The 16,749-nt window shown below is 44.0% G+C and overlaps 1 protein-coding gene across 5 annotated transcripts in view; it reads left to right on the top strand.

Annotated features, from left to right (window-relative positions):
• rnf123 (ring finger protein 123) overlaps positions 1–13,882 on the top strand; it is a 53,706-nt gene extending 39,824 nt beyond the window's left edge. For all 5 annotated transcript variants that reach the window (XM_078092659.1, XM_078092656.1, XM_078092660.1 and 2 more), the window contains 3 exons: positions 249–343; positions 10,182–10,267; positions 11,696–13,882. In XM_078092659.1, the coding sequence (XP_077948785.1) occupies positions 249–343; positions 10,182–10,267; positions 11,696–11,795 (281 nt within the window). In that variant the 3' untranslated portion in view covers positions 11,796–13,882. The remainder of the gene's footprint in view (positions 1–248; positions 344–10,181; positions 10,268–11,695) is intronic.
• The last annotated feature ends 2,867 nt before the right edge of the window (positions 13,883–16,749 follow it).

The raw sequence follows: 16,749 nt of genomic DNA, 5'->3' as shown, positions 1-16,749 counted from the left end.
TGAAGAATAAAACCCAAACAAACTACGAAACAAACCACGTTTAAACCATGAAAACGTTCATTCTCCTCTCTGGCACCAGCTCACAACGTTCATTGTCCATCTTCACATACAATATGTGACTGATGAGTTTTGTATCTTTTCAGAGTCGTCAGTAAATTGATTCTGATTCCTTAAACAATAACCACAGAGCTTTTCGACGTGGCGTATTCCGTGTTGACGAGGTGGGTGGTGTGTTTCCCCTCCATCAGACACGGACTACATCAGCGAGGAGGAGAAGCAGAAGGTGGAGCGGATGTTGGCGTTCCTCACCGAAGAATCCAAGCAGGCTGCCGCCAGCACCGCTGTGAGTACAACCGCTGCCGCCCATTGGCCCAGGGTCACGTGACCCTCGTGTTAAAGCTGCATTCTGGGTGGTGACCAGCAGGGGGCGACTCCTCTGCTCCCATAGACGTCTATGAGAAAATGACCCTTCTTCTCTCTGGATTTATTCCCTCAGTAAACATGAGTTTATGGTCTCTAGTTTCTAGTTTCAAGTCTTCTTCAATACAGCATGATGTTCATTTAGTGACTGATGGTCCATTTAGAGTCAAACAGACCATAAAGCAGGGGACGCTTTAGGGCGGGGCTACACGCTGATTGACAGGCCTCCACCAGAGACGTGTATGCAGTTTCTACATCCATCTCAGTCCAAATATGGTCACGTCATTTTACCTTTTGCAGAAAAAAACTGAAAACTGCCGTAATCCAAGATGACAAATTGCAAAAGCCAAGGCTTCCTAATGTCCGTGAACAATGGCTGACGTCACCATGACTACGTCCACTGTGTACATACAGGCTATGGTTCAATTAGACGATGAAGCTGGTCAGGAGAAAACCATTTCCTCCTCCGCAGTGGAAACCCAATCCTCCCCTTTAGACTCCACCACAGAGAGGCTGAAAGGGATGTATTATTGATGAGGGAAGGAGAGAAAACTCGTATGAGCCTCTTTTCTTTTCTTTTGCTACGTCCCGCTTAAAAAAAAAAGAGTAGATTAAAACCTCCCCCACTTTATTATTAGAAAACCCCATCAGACGGCTTCTCTTCATGGTGAGGGGGAGAGAGGGGGAGAGAGGGGGAGAGAACAGTGAGTCCAGAGGCCGAGGTCCATTTCCACAAAGCCACTACTGGTTCCCTTCAGAGATGCTCTCTCCTCCCTCTCCCTCCTCTGGCTTCTCTCCCTTTAGTCGGGATTGCAAAGTGTTCTCCAGCCCGACTAATAGGCGTCGTTCAGCTGTGAGTCAGCAGCCATTTAGTCCTTCAGGGGCGGTTGAAGGTCGGCTGCGGGTTTAATGTACACAATAGAAAGAATAATCGGACTCATGGAGACTGTTCTTACAAAAACACAGTCATCCTTATTTTGTCTTATCACATCTGCAGGAAAATCCCAAGAAACACTGTTTTCTAGACGAGTTAACATGTTTTAGTTTGATAGTTTAATAAGAATAGAATCTAATCAGCTATTTTATATTAAACACATTTCATTTTCGTTATGAAGTCTTTCACTTAACAGAAAAAGGAAATAAATATTGTCTAAATTAAAATACGTTTTGTGGATCACTGAAAATCAAACCCTGCTTAGGGGGCACGTGACCTTCAAGCTGCTGAACAACCAGGTCGGTGTGGAGTGAACTTCTCATCACAAACCTCTATTTGGACCTAATGAGGACCTCATCACTTACTGTGAGCTACAATATTAGCTCGAGAATTCATAATCCACCCAGAGAGGTGATCTCACTGCTGAACCCCCCCCCCCCGACCCCCCGTCACACCCAGGAGACCCTGAAGTCCTGTAAATGAGTCACATCGTACAACATTGAAGTACATCGTCTCTGGACCAGAGATGTGTGGGGAGGAGTTAGTGATCCCGAAGCCAAGCTGCTCCGCTCAACGCATCCATCAAGCGGAGGACGCCGCTCTACCGTTCGATTACTTCAGTCAGAAGCTCGGGGTGTCGGGGCAACCAGACCCCCACGTTAAAGCCCTCATGGTGTCTCCTCTGCATGGGGGGGTTGTCTGTGTGTGATGTGCAGCACCGTCTGCATGACCTTTGTGTTAAATCTGCTGAGCCTTTTCTGAGGTAAACAGCCGGAGCGTTTGGCCTCTTTTGGAATAAATAATGTTTAAACATAAATATTCTTTATTCCATTTGTGGACGAGTTTTATGTTTCATCCAATTTCCTCCACGTCATGCGTATAGAAATGTGTAATATATATAAATATGCCTTCAAGACTCTGCAGGCTCTGGGGGCCCTGGGCCTGCTGGGGTTAGGGTCTGGAGACCTTGGGCCTGCTGGGGTTTGGCTCTGGAGGCCTTGGGCCTGCTGGGGTTTGGCTCTGGAGGCCTTGGGCCTGCTGGGGTTTGGCTCTGGAGGCCCTGGGCCTGCTGGGGTTATGGTCTGGAGGCCCTGGGCCTGCTGGGGTTAGGGTCTGGAGACCTTGGGCCTGCTGGGGTTTGGCTCTGGGGGCCCTGGGCCTGCTGGGGTTTGGCTCTGGGGGCCTTGGGCCTGCTGGGGTTTGGCTCTGGAGGCCCTGGGCCTGCTGGGGTTTGGATCTGGAGGCCCTGGGCCTGCTGGGGTTTGGCTCTGGAGGCCCTTGGCCTGCTGGGGTTAGGGTCTGGAGACCTTGGGCCTGCTGGGGTTTGGCTCTGGAGGCCTTGGGCCTGCTGGGGTGTGGCTCTGGAGGCCCTGGGCCTGCTGGGGTTATGGTCTGGAGGCCCTGGGCCTGCTGGGGTTTGGCTCTGGAGGCCCTTGGCCTGCTGGGGTTTGGCTCTGGGGGCCTTGGGCCTGCTGGGGTTTGGCTCTGGGGGCCCTGGGCCTGCTGGGGTTTGGCTCCGGGGGCCCTGGGCCTGCTGGGGTTTGGCTCTGGGGGCCTTGGGCCTGCTGGGGTTTGGCTCTGGAGGCCCTGGGCCTGCTGGGGTTTGGCTCTGGAGGCCCCTGTCCTGCTGGGGTTTGGATCTGGAGGCTCTCCTCGTCTGAGTCCTTCTTAATACGGATCACTGCGTCGGCATTCTCCACTAAATATGGACGCAAGTTTCAGAATAAAACAGGAGAGCAGGAAGTGACCTTTTAATGAAGACGCTGGGAGGCTTAAGGGGGGTCAGACTTACAGTGGCGGGTCTCCTCTCGAGGGTCGCTCTGTCCTGTGGGAGATGAGTCTTGACCCACATGAATAGCGATGATCTTCTTGGCCATCTTCATGTTGCTCTGTTCACTCCGTACCTGAAGGGGCTTTATACCCAATAAACACTTCACAAGTACACAAGTAGTCTGTGGGCGTATTCAGCATTTATTATTCGCAAGGACAAAATACCGTCATTGAGACCAGTGGAAGAAGAAATGTCCTTCTGGAAGGTTGTAATGTCAGAGAGATTTCGTTGTATTGGTAGAATGTTTAGACATAGATCTCTTCTCTCTCCTGTCACAGATCTCCTTTAGATACTTTCCACGTGTGAATGCGTTGCATCTTTTCCCCATTTGAAATGTGGTTAAACGTCAGTAAAAAGTTTTTTGTTTTATGATTTCTGTCCCCACTTGAAGCGCCTCCCCCTCTGAGAATCTAGTTTCCTAAATGTCACGAAACAAGAGACGTGAGACGAAGAGAGACGCTCCGCGTGACCTTTCATGATTACACTGTCCGTTTGTGTGTGTGTGTGTGTGTGTGTGTAATGAGAGATTTAGTTAAATCTAAAAAACTTTGCTCATTAAGTCACAAATCATAATCCCAAAGATAATTACTTTTTTTGCAGCGACTTTTGAAGAAAACCAAAACATTTTCTTTTATTGCTCAGCAAATTATAATTTCTAGTCTTTATGCTAAGCTAACTAGGCAGTATCCTTACGTTTATCACCACGATCCAAATATCCAAACTCTTGAGAGAGAGTGAACCCTTTATGACTGATCTGGAATAATCTGACCACATGACGGGAACAGCAACAAGCAGGTGGGCAGAGGCAGTCCACACTTCATCAGCGTCATCACTCCTCTTTTACAAATGTTCTGCTCTACACGTGGAAAGAACATCCACAGAATAGTAGATGGACAGATGACCTGAGATGAGGTTTCTGATGGGGGGGGGCTGTGTGATACTCCCCTTTTTGCGGCAGTGACCTTTGTCAAGTTTCTGCCCATTCGGCACCAAATGGACAGAAAGCACTCATGGATTCAGGAGAAACCTTCCTGACTCAGCCTCCACAGCTGCAACACACACACACACACACACACACACACACACACACACACACACAGAGGTACACACACAGAGGTACACACCGGCTGCCTGTATCCGCCCGCCTGGAGAAGTCGTGAGCTTCCTGCAGACGTTCATTCTTCATGCATCTGTGTTCTCTTCTGTAGGAACTGCTGTTTTGATGATGCTCTGACGTTTCTGACAAAGAGCCATCATGTCACCCTGTCCACATTTTCCTTCCCACAGCAGAGCATAAGAATCCTTTGACTGTTTAACCCACAATGCACCGCTCCCTCTGACAGCTGTGGGGTGGATGTGGTGTTTTATGCTCCCATGCAGCAGGGCTACAGACGTCTGCTACGTGATATTTAAAGAAAGTCTGGTCCATATGTCCACTTGCACTCAAGGTTGAACTGATTAGAATCAGGATGTTGAAGGTCACTTAAACGAATATGTTAACTGTGACAATATCACACACATTTATCAATATAAAATGAGTCTCTTTGTGGTTGTTATGAGTCTCTTTGTGGTTGTAACGAGTCTCTTGTGGTTATGAGTCTCTTTGGGGTTTTAACGAGTTTCTTTGTGGTGGTAACAAGTCTCTTTGTGGTTGTTATGAGTCTCTTTGTGGTTGTTATGAGTCTCTTTGTGGTTGTTATGAGTCTCTTTGTCATTGTAACGAGTCTCTTTGTGGTGGTAACAAGTCTCTTTGTGGTTGTAACAAGTCTCTGTGGTTGTTTATGAGTTTCTTTGTGGTTGTTAGTAGTCTCTTTGTGGTTGTTATGAGTCTCTTTGTCATTGTAACGAGTTTCTTTGTGGTGGTAACAAGTCTCTTTGTGGTTGTTATAAGTCTCTTTGTGGTTGTTATGAGTCTCTTTGTCATTGTAACGAGTCTCTTTGTGGTTGTAACAAGTCTCTTTGTGGTTGTAACAAGTCTCTTTGTGGTTGTAACGAGTCTCTTTGTGGTTGTAACGAGTCTCTGTGTGGTTGTCAGGAGTCTCTTTGTGGTTGTTATGAGTCTCTTTGTGGTTGTAACGAGTCTCTTTGTGGTTGTCAGGAGTCTCTTTGTGGTTGTAACGAGTCTGTGTGGTTGTCAGGAGTCTCTGTGTGGTTGTTATGAGTCTCTTTGTGGTTGTAACAAGTCTCTGTGGTTGTTTATGAGTTTCTTTGTGGTTGTTATGAGTCTCTTTGTGGTTGTTATGAGTCTCTTTGTCATTGTAACGAGTTTCTTTGTGGTGGTAACAAGTCTATTTGTGGTTGTTATAAGTCTCTTTGTGGTTGTGATGAGTCTCTTTGTCATTGTAATGAGTCTTTGTCATTGTAACGAGTCTCTTTGTGGTTGTAACAAGTCTCTTTGTGGTTGTAACAAGTCTCTTTGTGGTTGTAACGAGTCTCTTTGTGGTTGTAACGAGTCTCTGTGTGGTTGTCAGGAGTCTCTTTGTGGTTGTTATGAGTCTCTTTGTGGTTGTAACGAGTCTCTTTGTGGTTGTCAGGAGTCTCTTTGTGGTTGTAACGAGTCTGTGTGGTTGTCAGGAGTCTCTGTGTGATTGTTATGAGTCTCTTTGTGGTTGTAACGAGTCTCTTTGTGGTTGTAACAAGTCTCTTTGTGGTTGTAACGAGTCTCTTTGTGGTTGTAACGAGTCTCTGTGTGGTTGTCAGGAGTCTCTTTGTGGTTGTTATGAGTCTCTTTGTGGTTGTAACGAGTCTCTTTGTGGTTGTCAGGAGTCTCTTTGTGGTTGTAACGAGTCTGTGTGGTTGTCAGGAGTCTCTGTGTGGTTGTTATGAGTCTCTTTGTGGTTGTAACGAGTCTCTTTGTGGTTGTAACGAGTCTCTGTGTGGTTGTCAGGAGTCTCTTTGTGGTTGTTATGAGTCTCTTTGTGGTTGTAACGAGTCGCTTTGTGGTTGTAACGAGTCTCTTTGTGGTTGTTATGAGTCTCTTTGTGGTTGTAACGAGTCTCTTTGTGGTTGTCAGGAGTCTCTTTGTGGTTGTAACGAGTCTGTGTGGTTGTCAGGAGTCTCTGTGTGGTTGTTATGAGTCTCTTTGTGGTTGTAACGAGTCTCTTTGTGGTTGTAACGAGTCTCTGTGTGGTTGTCAGGAGTCTCTTTGTGGTTGTTATGAGTCTCTTTGTGGTTGTAACGAGTCGCTTTGTGGTTGTAACGAGTCGCTTTGTGGTTGTAACGAGTCGCTTTGTGGTTGTAACGAGTCTCTTTGTGGTTGTTATGAGTCTCTTTGTGGTTGTTATGAGTCTCTTTGTGGTTGTAACGAGTCTCTTTGTGGTTGTTACGAGTCTCTATGTGGTTGTAACGAGTCTCTTTGTGGTTGTAACGAGTCTCTTTGTGGTTGTTATGAGTCTCTTTGTGGTTGTTATGAGTCTCTTTGTGGTTGTAACGAGTCTCTTTGTGGTTGTTATGAGTCTCTTTGTGGTTGTAACGAGTCTCTTTGTGGTTGTTACGAGTCTCTATGTGGTTGTTATGAGTCTCTTTGTGGTTGTTATGAGTCTCTTTGTGGTTGTAACGAGTCTCTTTGTGGTTGTTATGAGTCTCTTTGTGGTTGTTACGAGTCTCTTTGTGGTTTTTACGAGTCTCTTTGTGGTTGTTAAGAGTCTCTTTGTGGTTGTTAAGAGTCTCTTTGTGGTTGTAACGGGTCTCTTTGTGGTTGTAACAAGTCTCTTTGTGGTTGTTACCAGTCCTTTTGGTCACTCTGCATTTTGGTGTTTTAGAGTCTTTTAGGTTGTTTTCTAGTGAATCCATGCATTCAGGATTCCCCAATGAAGGTTGTTCCTCAGGGGGGGGGATTGTTACTCACCTGACTTTCAGGCCCTCTCCCTCCACTACTCTCTCTGCACACTGATAAGCTGCTGGCAGAAACACAACCTCCGGGACTACCTGCTACAACCCTCCTCTCTGAAAGCTTTGTGTCTCTTCGTGGTCAGTCGTGCTTTCAGTGTCTCCAGATGACAGTCCTGCCTCAGGAGGATTGTTCCTCACTTCATCTTCCCTCTCTTTGTGTGTGCTGTGTGCGTTCTGATGAAGCTGCTGCTGGAGTGAACCCCACCTCCTGGTGCTTTCATCTTCACTGGCCTCAAAATTAATTCAGAGATCTTTGTTGTATTTTTCATCTGCCTCTTCGTCCTTCACTCTCTCATCTTACTGTCTAAGTCTCTCTTTTCTTCATCATCCTTCACTCATCTTTTCTCTCTTTCTTTCTTTTGTCATCCTCATCCAGCCGCCTCTCATCTTTTCTGTCCCTCCCTGGCTCTCCCCCTTAGAACTCTGGGAGTTTTGGATCTTAACACATTTTGCTTTGTTTTTTAGAAACCAACAGAAAAATACAGAAAAATCATAAAACAGGTTGAACACGACCTAATGTACTTAATTCAGATGAATGCTGATCATTAGTATTTATGTACCGAGCTGAGAGAAACCACATGGTGGTGATCAGCGGATAACAAAATAAAACTCTTAAACTTTAAATGAGGCAGAAAGAGAGAGGGAAGTGCAGGAGGAGGAGGTTGGGGAGGATGGAGACTGACAGGACTCACAGACTCACCTTGTTTGTGGACAAAAATCTACACGAATGAAGTAAACTGAGTTCATCATCTTCAGAACAAAGTCAGAATAGTGTTCTTAGTTTTATGTGTTTTTATTTGTTTGGTCTCTGTGTATGAGCGTGACTCTTTGTGGTTATAATGAGTCTCTTTGTAGTCTTTATGAGTCTCTTTCTAGTTATAATGAGTACCTTTGTAGTCTTTGAGTCTTTGTAGTCTTTATAACTCTTTGTAGTCTTTATGAGTCTCTTTCTAGTTGTAATGAGTATCTTTGTAGTCTTTATGACTCTTTGTAGTCCCTTTGAAGTCTTTATGAGTCTCTTTGTAGTCTTTATAACTATTTGTAGTCTTTAGGAGTCTCTTTCTAGTTGTAATGAGTACCTTTGTAGTCTTTATGAGTCTCTTTGTAGTCTTTATGACTCTTTGTAGTCCCTTTGCAGTCTTTATGAGTCTCTTTGTAGTCTTTATAACTTGTTGTAGTCTTTATGAGTCTCTTTCTAGTTATAATGATTGTCTTTGTAGTCTTTATGACTCTTTGTAGTCCTTTTGAAGTCTTTATGAGTCTCTTTGTAGTCTTTATAACTCTTTGTAGTCTTTATGAGTCTCTTTCTAGTTGTAATGATTATCTTTATAGTCTTTATGACTCTTTGTAGTCCCTTTGCAGTCTTTATGAGTCTCTTTGTGGTTGTAATGAGTCTCTTTGTAGTCTTTAAGTCTTTAGGACTCTTTGTAGTCTCTATGAGTCTCTTTGTTATTGTAATGAGTATCTTTGTAGTCTTTATGACTCTTTGTAGTCTCTTTGTAGTCTTCATGAGTCTCTTTCTAGTTGTAATGAGTATCTTTGTAGTCTTTATGACTCTTTGTAGTCTCTTTGTAGTCTCCATGAGTCTCTTTGTTATTGTAATGAGTATCTTTGTAGTCTTTATGACTCTTTGTAGTCTCTGTGTAGTCTTTATGACTCTTTGTAGTCTCTTTGTAGTCTCTAAGAGTCTCTTTGTTATTGTAATGAGTCTGTCTGAGGCCGTTTTGAGTTGCTGTAGTGATGTTAACGTTCCTCGGGGCTCAATCATTGGTTTCACCTGTAATCTAAAAGTAATTAAGCTCTTTTCATTCTTGCAAAATGTTCCAGCTCTGCAGTCGCTCTCAGTGAGCTGTGGGTGTTGAGGAGTGACGGGGGAAGCGTAAGGAAAGCTGGTGCTTTATATGGAGGAGGTACAAAGGAGAGGCTGAGGAGCAGAGGTGGGTGGGAGCTGGTACAACAGACCGAGGACAGTCAAAGATACGTGAAGGTTCTGTATAAAAAGCCTCTGAAGCCCTTTTCAGACCTGAACCTCTGCACGTTAATCCGAATCCAATTAAACACGTCATTAATATCCTTTACACCTCCTCCGTGTAAAGCACCATGTTTTCATGTCCACGTGTCGATGAATATGCTGTTAAACCGAGCGTGTCACATGTTAGAGAACAGGAAGCAGAAGAGGCAGAACGTTGGAGGTGATGTGAAAACGATCGGCGGGAGATCACAGTTGTCGGCGAGCGGACGAAAGGAGAGAAGCTTTTCCCAACGGACGGAGTAGATTCACTAAGGAAAAATAGCAAACATGCAGGGAAGGAGTCCTAAAATATGGAAATGACTTCCTGTTCCCTTCGTCTGTCGCACAACGTAAAATAGCTCAGTTTATATCCTTTACGTGAGGTCATGTGACCCTGGTGGAGTTCCTTACATTTTACAATACAAAAATGCATTATGCCTGCAGCGCTCTATTGTTTACAGCCGCCATATGGAGATGGAGAGGGGCGGGAGGCGAGGAGGAGAGGGGCGGGAGGAGAGGGGAGGAGAAGCTGTTGGGTCGGAGCAAAGGAGGAGGATGAGGGGGGTTGAAGGGTGAGATACGGAGGAGCGAGAGCAGGGTTGAAGGAGAGGGGGAAGAGGGGTTGAGGAGAGAAGGTGAGGAGGCGTTGAGAAGGTTGTGAAGTGAAAACATATGAAGGGAACAGATGAAAGAAGTGAAGAAAAAGGCTGTGAGAGCCGGTGTGATGATGATGATGATGATGATGGTGATGATGGTTCTCTCCACAAAGGCGTCTCTATCGACACCTGTGGTGTCACCTCAGACGACCCATGATGCACTGGGGCTAAAGATACCGTTAAGGTGTCAGGCTGCTTATCACTGGAAAATAACTATATTCTTTTGAACAATAAACTTCTATTGGCCGGAAACAGATTTAAAAAAACCTACATGTTGTGTCTGCTGACACGCGAGAACGAGCAGAAGAGGATTTCACCGGATGTGTTAAACTCCTCCCTTATTCTTAAATTAAATAAAAACATCGAGGATGACCCTGGATGTGTCCCAGATGTGTCCCAGATGTTCTGACAAACTGACCCGTCCTTTCTCCCTCGTAGCCGACCAGCGAAGAAGACCTCTGCCCCATCTGCTACGCTCACTCCATCTCCGCCGTCTTCAAGCCCTGCTCCCACAAGTCCTGCAAGTGAGTCCCAGCACGCGCACACGCACGCACACACATGCACGCACGCACACGCACACGCTCAACTCGTCTCCACCTGCCTGCTCACAAATAAACACAAATCTGGAGGAAACCGGTTTCTATTGCAGGAGTCACGATGTCGGACGTTCACGTGTGATCCATGAAAAGAGAAAGTGGATGTGTCCTTTATTAAAACACAATAGTTCATGCTGGTGGCTTAATTATTAATGCTTATTTTGTATCTTTCTGTGATTTTATTTGCCGTTTATTCAATCCCACATTCAGATTAAATTATTAATCTGAGCAGTCGATCATAATGTAGATTAGAAGCTTAAAGGTTAAACTCCACCATTCAACAAACAGTCGGCCAACTTTAAAACGTTAAACGTATCCTTTAAATCGTCTGTTTCAGCGAACTCGTCCGCGGTTATTGACGGAAAAATGATTCATCGAGAAACACTTAATCACACGACGTCGTTTAGGAAGCTAATTGATTCTGTTATAAATGTCTCCGCTGAGGTCGATGTGCAGCGGCTGTATCTTCATCTCACTCGTTCTCCTGAAGGCCTCATCGATCCAAACAGCGCACACACACACACACATACGCAGACACACACACACACACACACACACACACATACGCAGACACACACACACACACACGCACAAACTGTGATCTTTCCGTTGTCTTTAAAGCTGTTTGTTCCTCCAAAGTGCTTGAAACAGAGAACACACACACGTACAAACACACAACTCCTCTACTCACATCTACACACCGTGTGTGCAGATGTGAGTCAGCTGTTTGGTGACTGCTGATTGTGGCTGAAGGCTTCGGGTTCGATTCAAACCTCGATGCATATTTCATGTTCTGCTGGAGGTGCGCTTGATTTAGCTTAGCTGGCACGCCGGCTCACCGGCGCATGGATCAATGTGTCACTCAAGCGCCCGGGCTCGTTGGTAACTCCTCTCCGACCCGATCCGTCAGCGCCGCCTCGCCTCCCTCGTCTTCGCCTCTTCATCCCGTTCCCTCCGAGGAGCGAAGGAGAAGCTCGCATAGAATCTGAAGCCGTCGGACAGTTTCATCCTAAAGGAGATTAAACAAACACGATGTTTCATGAGTACGACACCGATAACACAATACTTCACAAAGAAAACCAATGGATCTCCACTTAGTTGAGTTGAAGTAAAGGTCCTTAGTTCATTTTTGTTAAGATTTTAAAACTAGTTAAAATGAGTAAAAAAAAAAAAGACCAATAAAGAAACGTGGTCTTTTGAAAACTGGTCGCTACAAGCTAAGCTAACCTGCAGGTAAAGAATGAATCTTGCCCACAATGCACTTGACCTGCACTGAAAGTGAGCTTCAGATTCTCCGAGGGGGAATAATGCTGCTCTGACCTTTGACCTGCGCTCATGTTGTCTCCCCCCGTGTAGAGCCTGTATCAACCAGCACCTGATGAACAACAAGGACTGTTTCTTCTGCAAAGCCACCATCACCGGGGTGGAGGACTACAGCAAGCCGGCCGCCTCCTAGCACGCACGCACACGCACACGCACACGCACACGCTAGCTGTGTGAAGGGCCGATGTGTCCAAGAGCCTCTCACTCACCGGTGAACCCAAAGATTTCTCACAGAGGTCTGAACTGTTTGTGCAGGATTGCTTTTGTAGGTTTTTTTTTGTTTTTTGTGTGGAAACGATGAAATAAATGAATAACTGTTTTGTTTCGGGGGATTCTGGGCGCCCGTCTGTGTCGTGGTCTGAGAGGGACGTCGCAAAGCAACGAGGATTCTTCCTTCTGTCTGAGTGACGACCTGAGAACAGGAAGATTAAAACATCCGACGGGACGTGAAGGAGATGAAACATCACATATAATAGTTGATGTTTGTATCTGAAAAACAAGTGGACACATTTGAAATGACACAATTTTTAAAAAGGGATCATTGGAACTCTTTACGTTAAAGGTTGAATCCTCCTCTTTAGATCCCTTCAGGTTTCGGTGAGCGCAGATTTATTAAATAAAATCCAGGTACGCATTTATATTAATATAGCAAATATCTAACTTATCCTGTGCACCTGTGGACGGAGCTTGAGATCCCAGCATGCATTGGGAGGGAGGAGAAGGTCAATGATGAATGAGGAAGCGTCTCTTCAGGAACATTTCATTAACCGTTAAAGGTGTTTCAGTTCAGCGTCTAAACCATTTGTCCGAGATTCAACATGCAAGACGCACACAGACGCACACAGACACACACACGCACGCACACACACACACGCACGCACGCACACAGGAAGTTAAGGTCTTGGTCAGCTTTGCTTCATTTACATAGATTCCACCTGAGGACGTGACATTTAGTGTAGAACTTTAAATACAGCTTCTACTGCTGCTGTGTCTTTAATTAGCAAGGGAACACGACACACACACACACACACACACACACACACACACACACACACACACTAAACCAAGTCAACCCTCAATATGAGAAATAAAGTCCTCGATGGAGGACGCCAGCGTCCTTCAGTGTGAGACGTAGTTGTCATATTATCACAACATTTCACCTCTACCTGTCAGTACAAGCACACAGACACACACAGACGCACACAGACACACACAGACACACACAGGCACACAGACACACACAGGCACACAGAGCTCCTACAGGATGGAAGGTGTGTGTTCTATCTCGCCTTCACCTCTGCAGAGACACGTGCAGCCTCGTGCTCATTGGACGATCAGAGAGACGCGTTGGGAAGCTGCAGTGTGTGTTTGGGGAAAATAGTTATTCACTCTAATGGTTATTAAGTAATTAATTATTACAAGAAGTGATTTCAAAGGTGTGACTCCTGTTCAGTCTCAGCCGTTCATCTCTAACATGAATAATGTGTTTGTTTACTTTAGATACAAAGAAGAAATCTTTATTTCACTTTTATGATGAAATCTTTTCAAATCAGCTTCTCAAACGGTACTGAAATCAAATCATGAATTTGTCACCATTACCTTTTTTATTCAGCATTTAACTTGGAAATAGGCTCATTATATATTAAGTAATTATATACTACTCAGTTCACTTTGTGAATTTTATCTTTTAAATAGTCTCATCGTATTTATCGTTCCCCCTTTAACCTTTATTCTAGAGAAAGTGATCATCTTCTTTTCATTGCGTTGAGTTTTGAATGAACTGCGATCACTTTTTAGCGTTTATTTTCATTTTTATCCAGATTGACAGTAAATTGAAGCGAGTAAATATCCAGTGATGGAGGAACGATTGACCAACTGTACAAAACGTGACATGATGCAAGCTTTTATTCTGAAGGGCTCTGTCACTGGGAGTACTGATGGGCGATGTGGTTTGTTTCTAGTTGTGGGGTCTTTACTGACGTGTGTGTGTGTGTGTGTGTGTGTTCCTCACTATATGAGCAGATAGAGGTACTTGTATCCACAGCATGTGTTTGAGTGAACACTGTGTTTATTGTGCAGGTTTACAGAAGAATATTACGCCAAACCTTTTATTGTTGTTTCCTGTTTACCAATTGAGGTCGGGAAGAGGAGCTGCTTCCTCCCCGTGAGTGACAGCGCACATGTATTGACAATGTAACTGCATTAAATTATTCACACTGACGAGCTGCTGCGTGTGCGGTTCTTTGCGGCGGAGTCAGAAAGATCATTTGGGATCGAAAAATCTCATCGAAAATAATCAAAAGTCGTCTTACGTTTTATGTCAAAACATGTCAAGTCGAACGTGTTGGGTCAAAGAATGTGTGTGTGTGTGTGTGTGTGTTTGTGTGTCACCTGCTCTCACGAGGCTCAGAGCAGTTCATAGGTGGATACAGAAATAGCTTCACCTGAGGGGACAGAAAGATGGAGGACGAGGACGGAGGAGGACGGCAGAAGGGCAGCGAGCGTATTTATAGTGGAGCGTTCTCCCGTTTCCTTTCCTCCAGATCGATGGAAGCAGAGCAGCACATGACCTAGAGAGTGTGTGTGTGTGTGTGTGTGTGTGTGTGTGTGTGTGTGAATAAATGGGTCAACGAGAAAGACAAAGCAAGGAGAAAAAGTTTCAGTTGACCGCAGCAGCTTCAAAAACATTATTATTTAATTAATCAAGACTCATAAAAAGTGATTTGTTTCTTTGTAGATCTTTTTCTTGTTTAATCAACACTTTACTTTAATTTAAACTATGTTACTTAAACAGCTCTAATTTAGGTGTTCAGCACATGTTGATATGTAAATCATAAGTTTTAGTACAAATAAACCAGATTAAACTGTTTATTATATTTATAACTAACGGACACGTAGAACTCAACATATTCATCATGTGGTAGAAATGATAATCATGAATATTATGATGATATTTACTGCACTTTGTAAACTACTCGTGAACATGGAGGAATGTCTCCACCTAATGTCCTCAAATATTACTCACACACACGCACAATTTTTCAATGCATTATTAGTATGTGTAACAGTATTATTATTTTTATTAAAGTACACAACATGAATAGAAGTTGCCATTAAATTAAAAATAATGGCAACATGAATAAATGTCAAACCTGAGAAATTAAAATATAACAAATAACAAATAAAAATGAGGAAATACCTTTATTTCATGTATTACTTTGAAATGATCATGTTTAGTAATCGTATTGGACGATTAGTTCATAATATATATGACGCATCGCCATGACGACTGTTGATAATACAAGATAAAGAAGAAGTAGAAGGTAAAAAGGGTTTGTGTTGAATCACCTGGTGTCTGATTGAATGTATAATATGATAAACGTATAATAAATGATTTATGATTTGATGAGCTGTGACGGAGCGCTGCTGCCCCCTGCAGGGCGCCCACCTGCAGCGCACCCTCATCGCGGCGGTCAAACCATTATATTATATATATAATATATATGTTATTATTATTGTCATATATAAGAATCAAACGCACGCGATCGACACCTCCTTTGCTTTGATGTACTTTAGCAAAATGCTTGAGTGAAGAATGAGAAATGTGTGATGAATACTGAGCCTGACGTGTGGCTCCGTGTAAACTACGATCAATATACTGATTGAGGATCAATACGACTACAGAGAGTCGCTGCTGACAGACGTGGAGTCACGCGGACGCGTTACAGATGTTCTCAGTCTTCAGGTTCCAAACGGAAAAAATCCCCAGTAGAGATGTACTTCCTATGTACAAATACTATGTATGTACAGAGAGTACTCTGAGTTCAGAGTAAACTGTACAGCGGGATTTAATATTTAATTAATATTCTTAATTAGATGAGTGAGTTTTAACAAACCAAACCAAATGTAACAGACAGTTATAACTGTTGTGTATTCAATCATCGGTGTATTATTACTCATGACAGCAGGTTTCTTTACTCTCCCAGTTGTTCAGTTAGTTTTGATAACTAGTCATCGAAAGGATCATTAATCAGCTGATTCTTTTCTTCATTAATTGATCCGATTGTTTTGTTCGTAAAAAGAGTGAAAATAGTGAGAAAATATCCAAAAGACTAAAATATTACCAAAACATTATTATTATAAACATCTAAAAGAAAAGCCGAGAATGTGGAACCAAGAAAAACGACTTGATGATTTAAATCCTTTTTCTTCTCAGACGACGTTTCTGCCACAAAACATTTGGTTTAGAAAAGTCCTCAAAGCAGCTGAAGCCGCGTGATTACTGCGCGAGAGCAGAAGTACAACGTGGCGTGAAAGACAATTACTCCCAACGACCACAAAGTACCTGACATGTGTACTTGAGTCCAGCGTGCGACCGCGTAAAGGGTCCCCCCTCCACTTCCTGCTGAGACAGCAGGTGGAAGTGTTGAGCTTCACTGAGACTCAAACTGTCCTCGTGGGATCGTCCTCTGTCTCTATGCACGCCAGGACATGTGTGTACATGTGTGTACTGTGTGTGTACATGTGTGTACATGTGTGTACTGTGTGTGTACATGTGTGTACTGTGTGTGTAGTTGTGGGTTTTCATGTGTGAGAGAAATCCAATCAACAAATGTCCGTCATCAGGAAGGTTCACAACTCATACGTGTGTGTGTCTGTCTGCATGTGTGTGTCTGCGTGTGTGTCTCTCTGCATGTGTGTGTCTGTGTGTGTGTGTATTTTATGTTCTTTTCACTTTGCATTCCTTCCTTCACCAAGCACCTAAAAATGACATATTGACAGCTCATTCCATTCTGCTCTGAAGGGGACACGCACACACCTACACAACTGGTTTGTACGTCGGTGTGTGTGTGTGTGTGTTGGAGACTTTGTGTTTGTGCGAGACACAGTTTGTGATTTATTTCAGCTTCTGAATTCTGATTATGTTCACAACGGCCACTGATGTAATGAGGTAGATAGAAACACACACACACACACACACACACACACACACACACACACACACACACACACACACACACACAAAATCCCCCTTTAGCTGTTGCATTGCTCTCTGAGCTCTGATTTGCTGCTCGCTCTGCAGACTT

This window comes from Gasterosteus aculeatus, chromosome 17, assembly GCF_964276395.1.
Source record: "Gasterosteus aculeatus chromosome 17, fGasAcu3.hap1.1, whole genome shotgun sequence".
NCBI lineage: Eukaryota > Metazoa > Chordata > Actinopteri > Perciformes > Gasterosteidae > Gasterosteus > Gasterosteus aculeatus.
The sequence above is the reverse complement of the archived record's forward strand: the minus strand, read 5'-3'. Positions and strand labels throughout refer to the sequence as shown.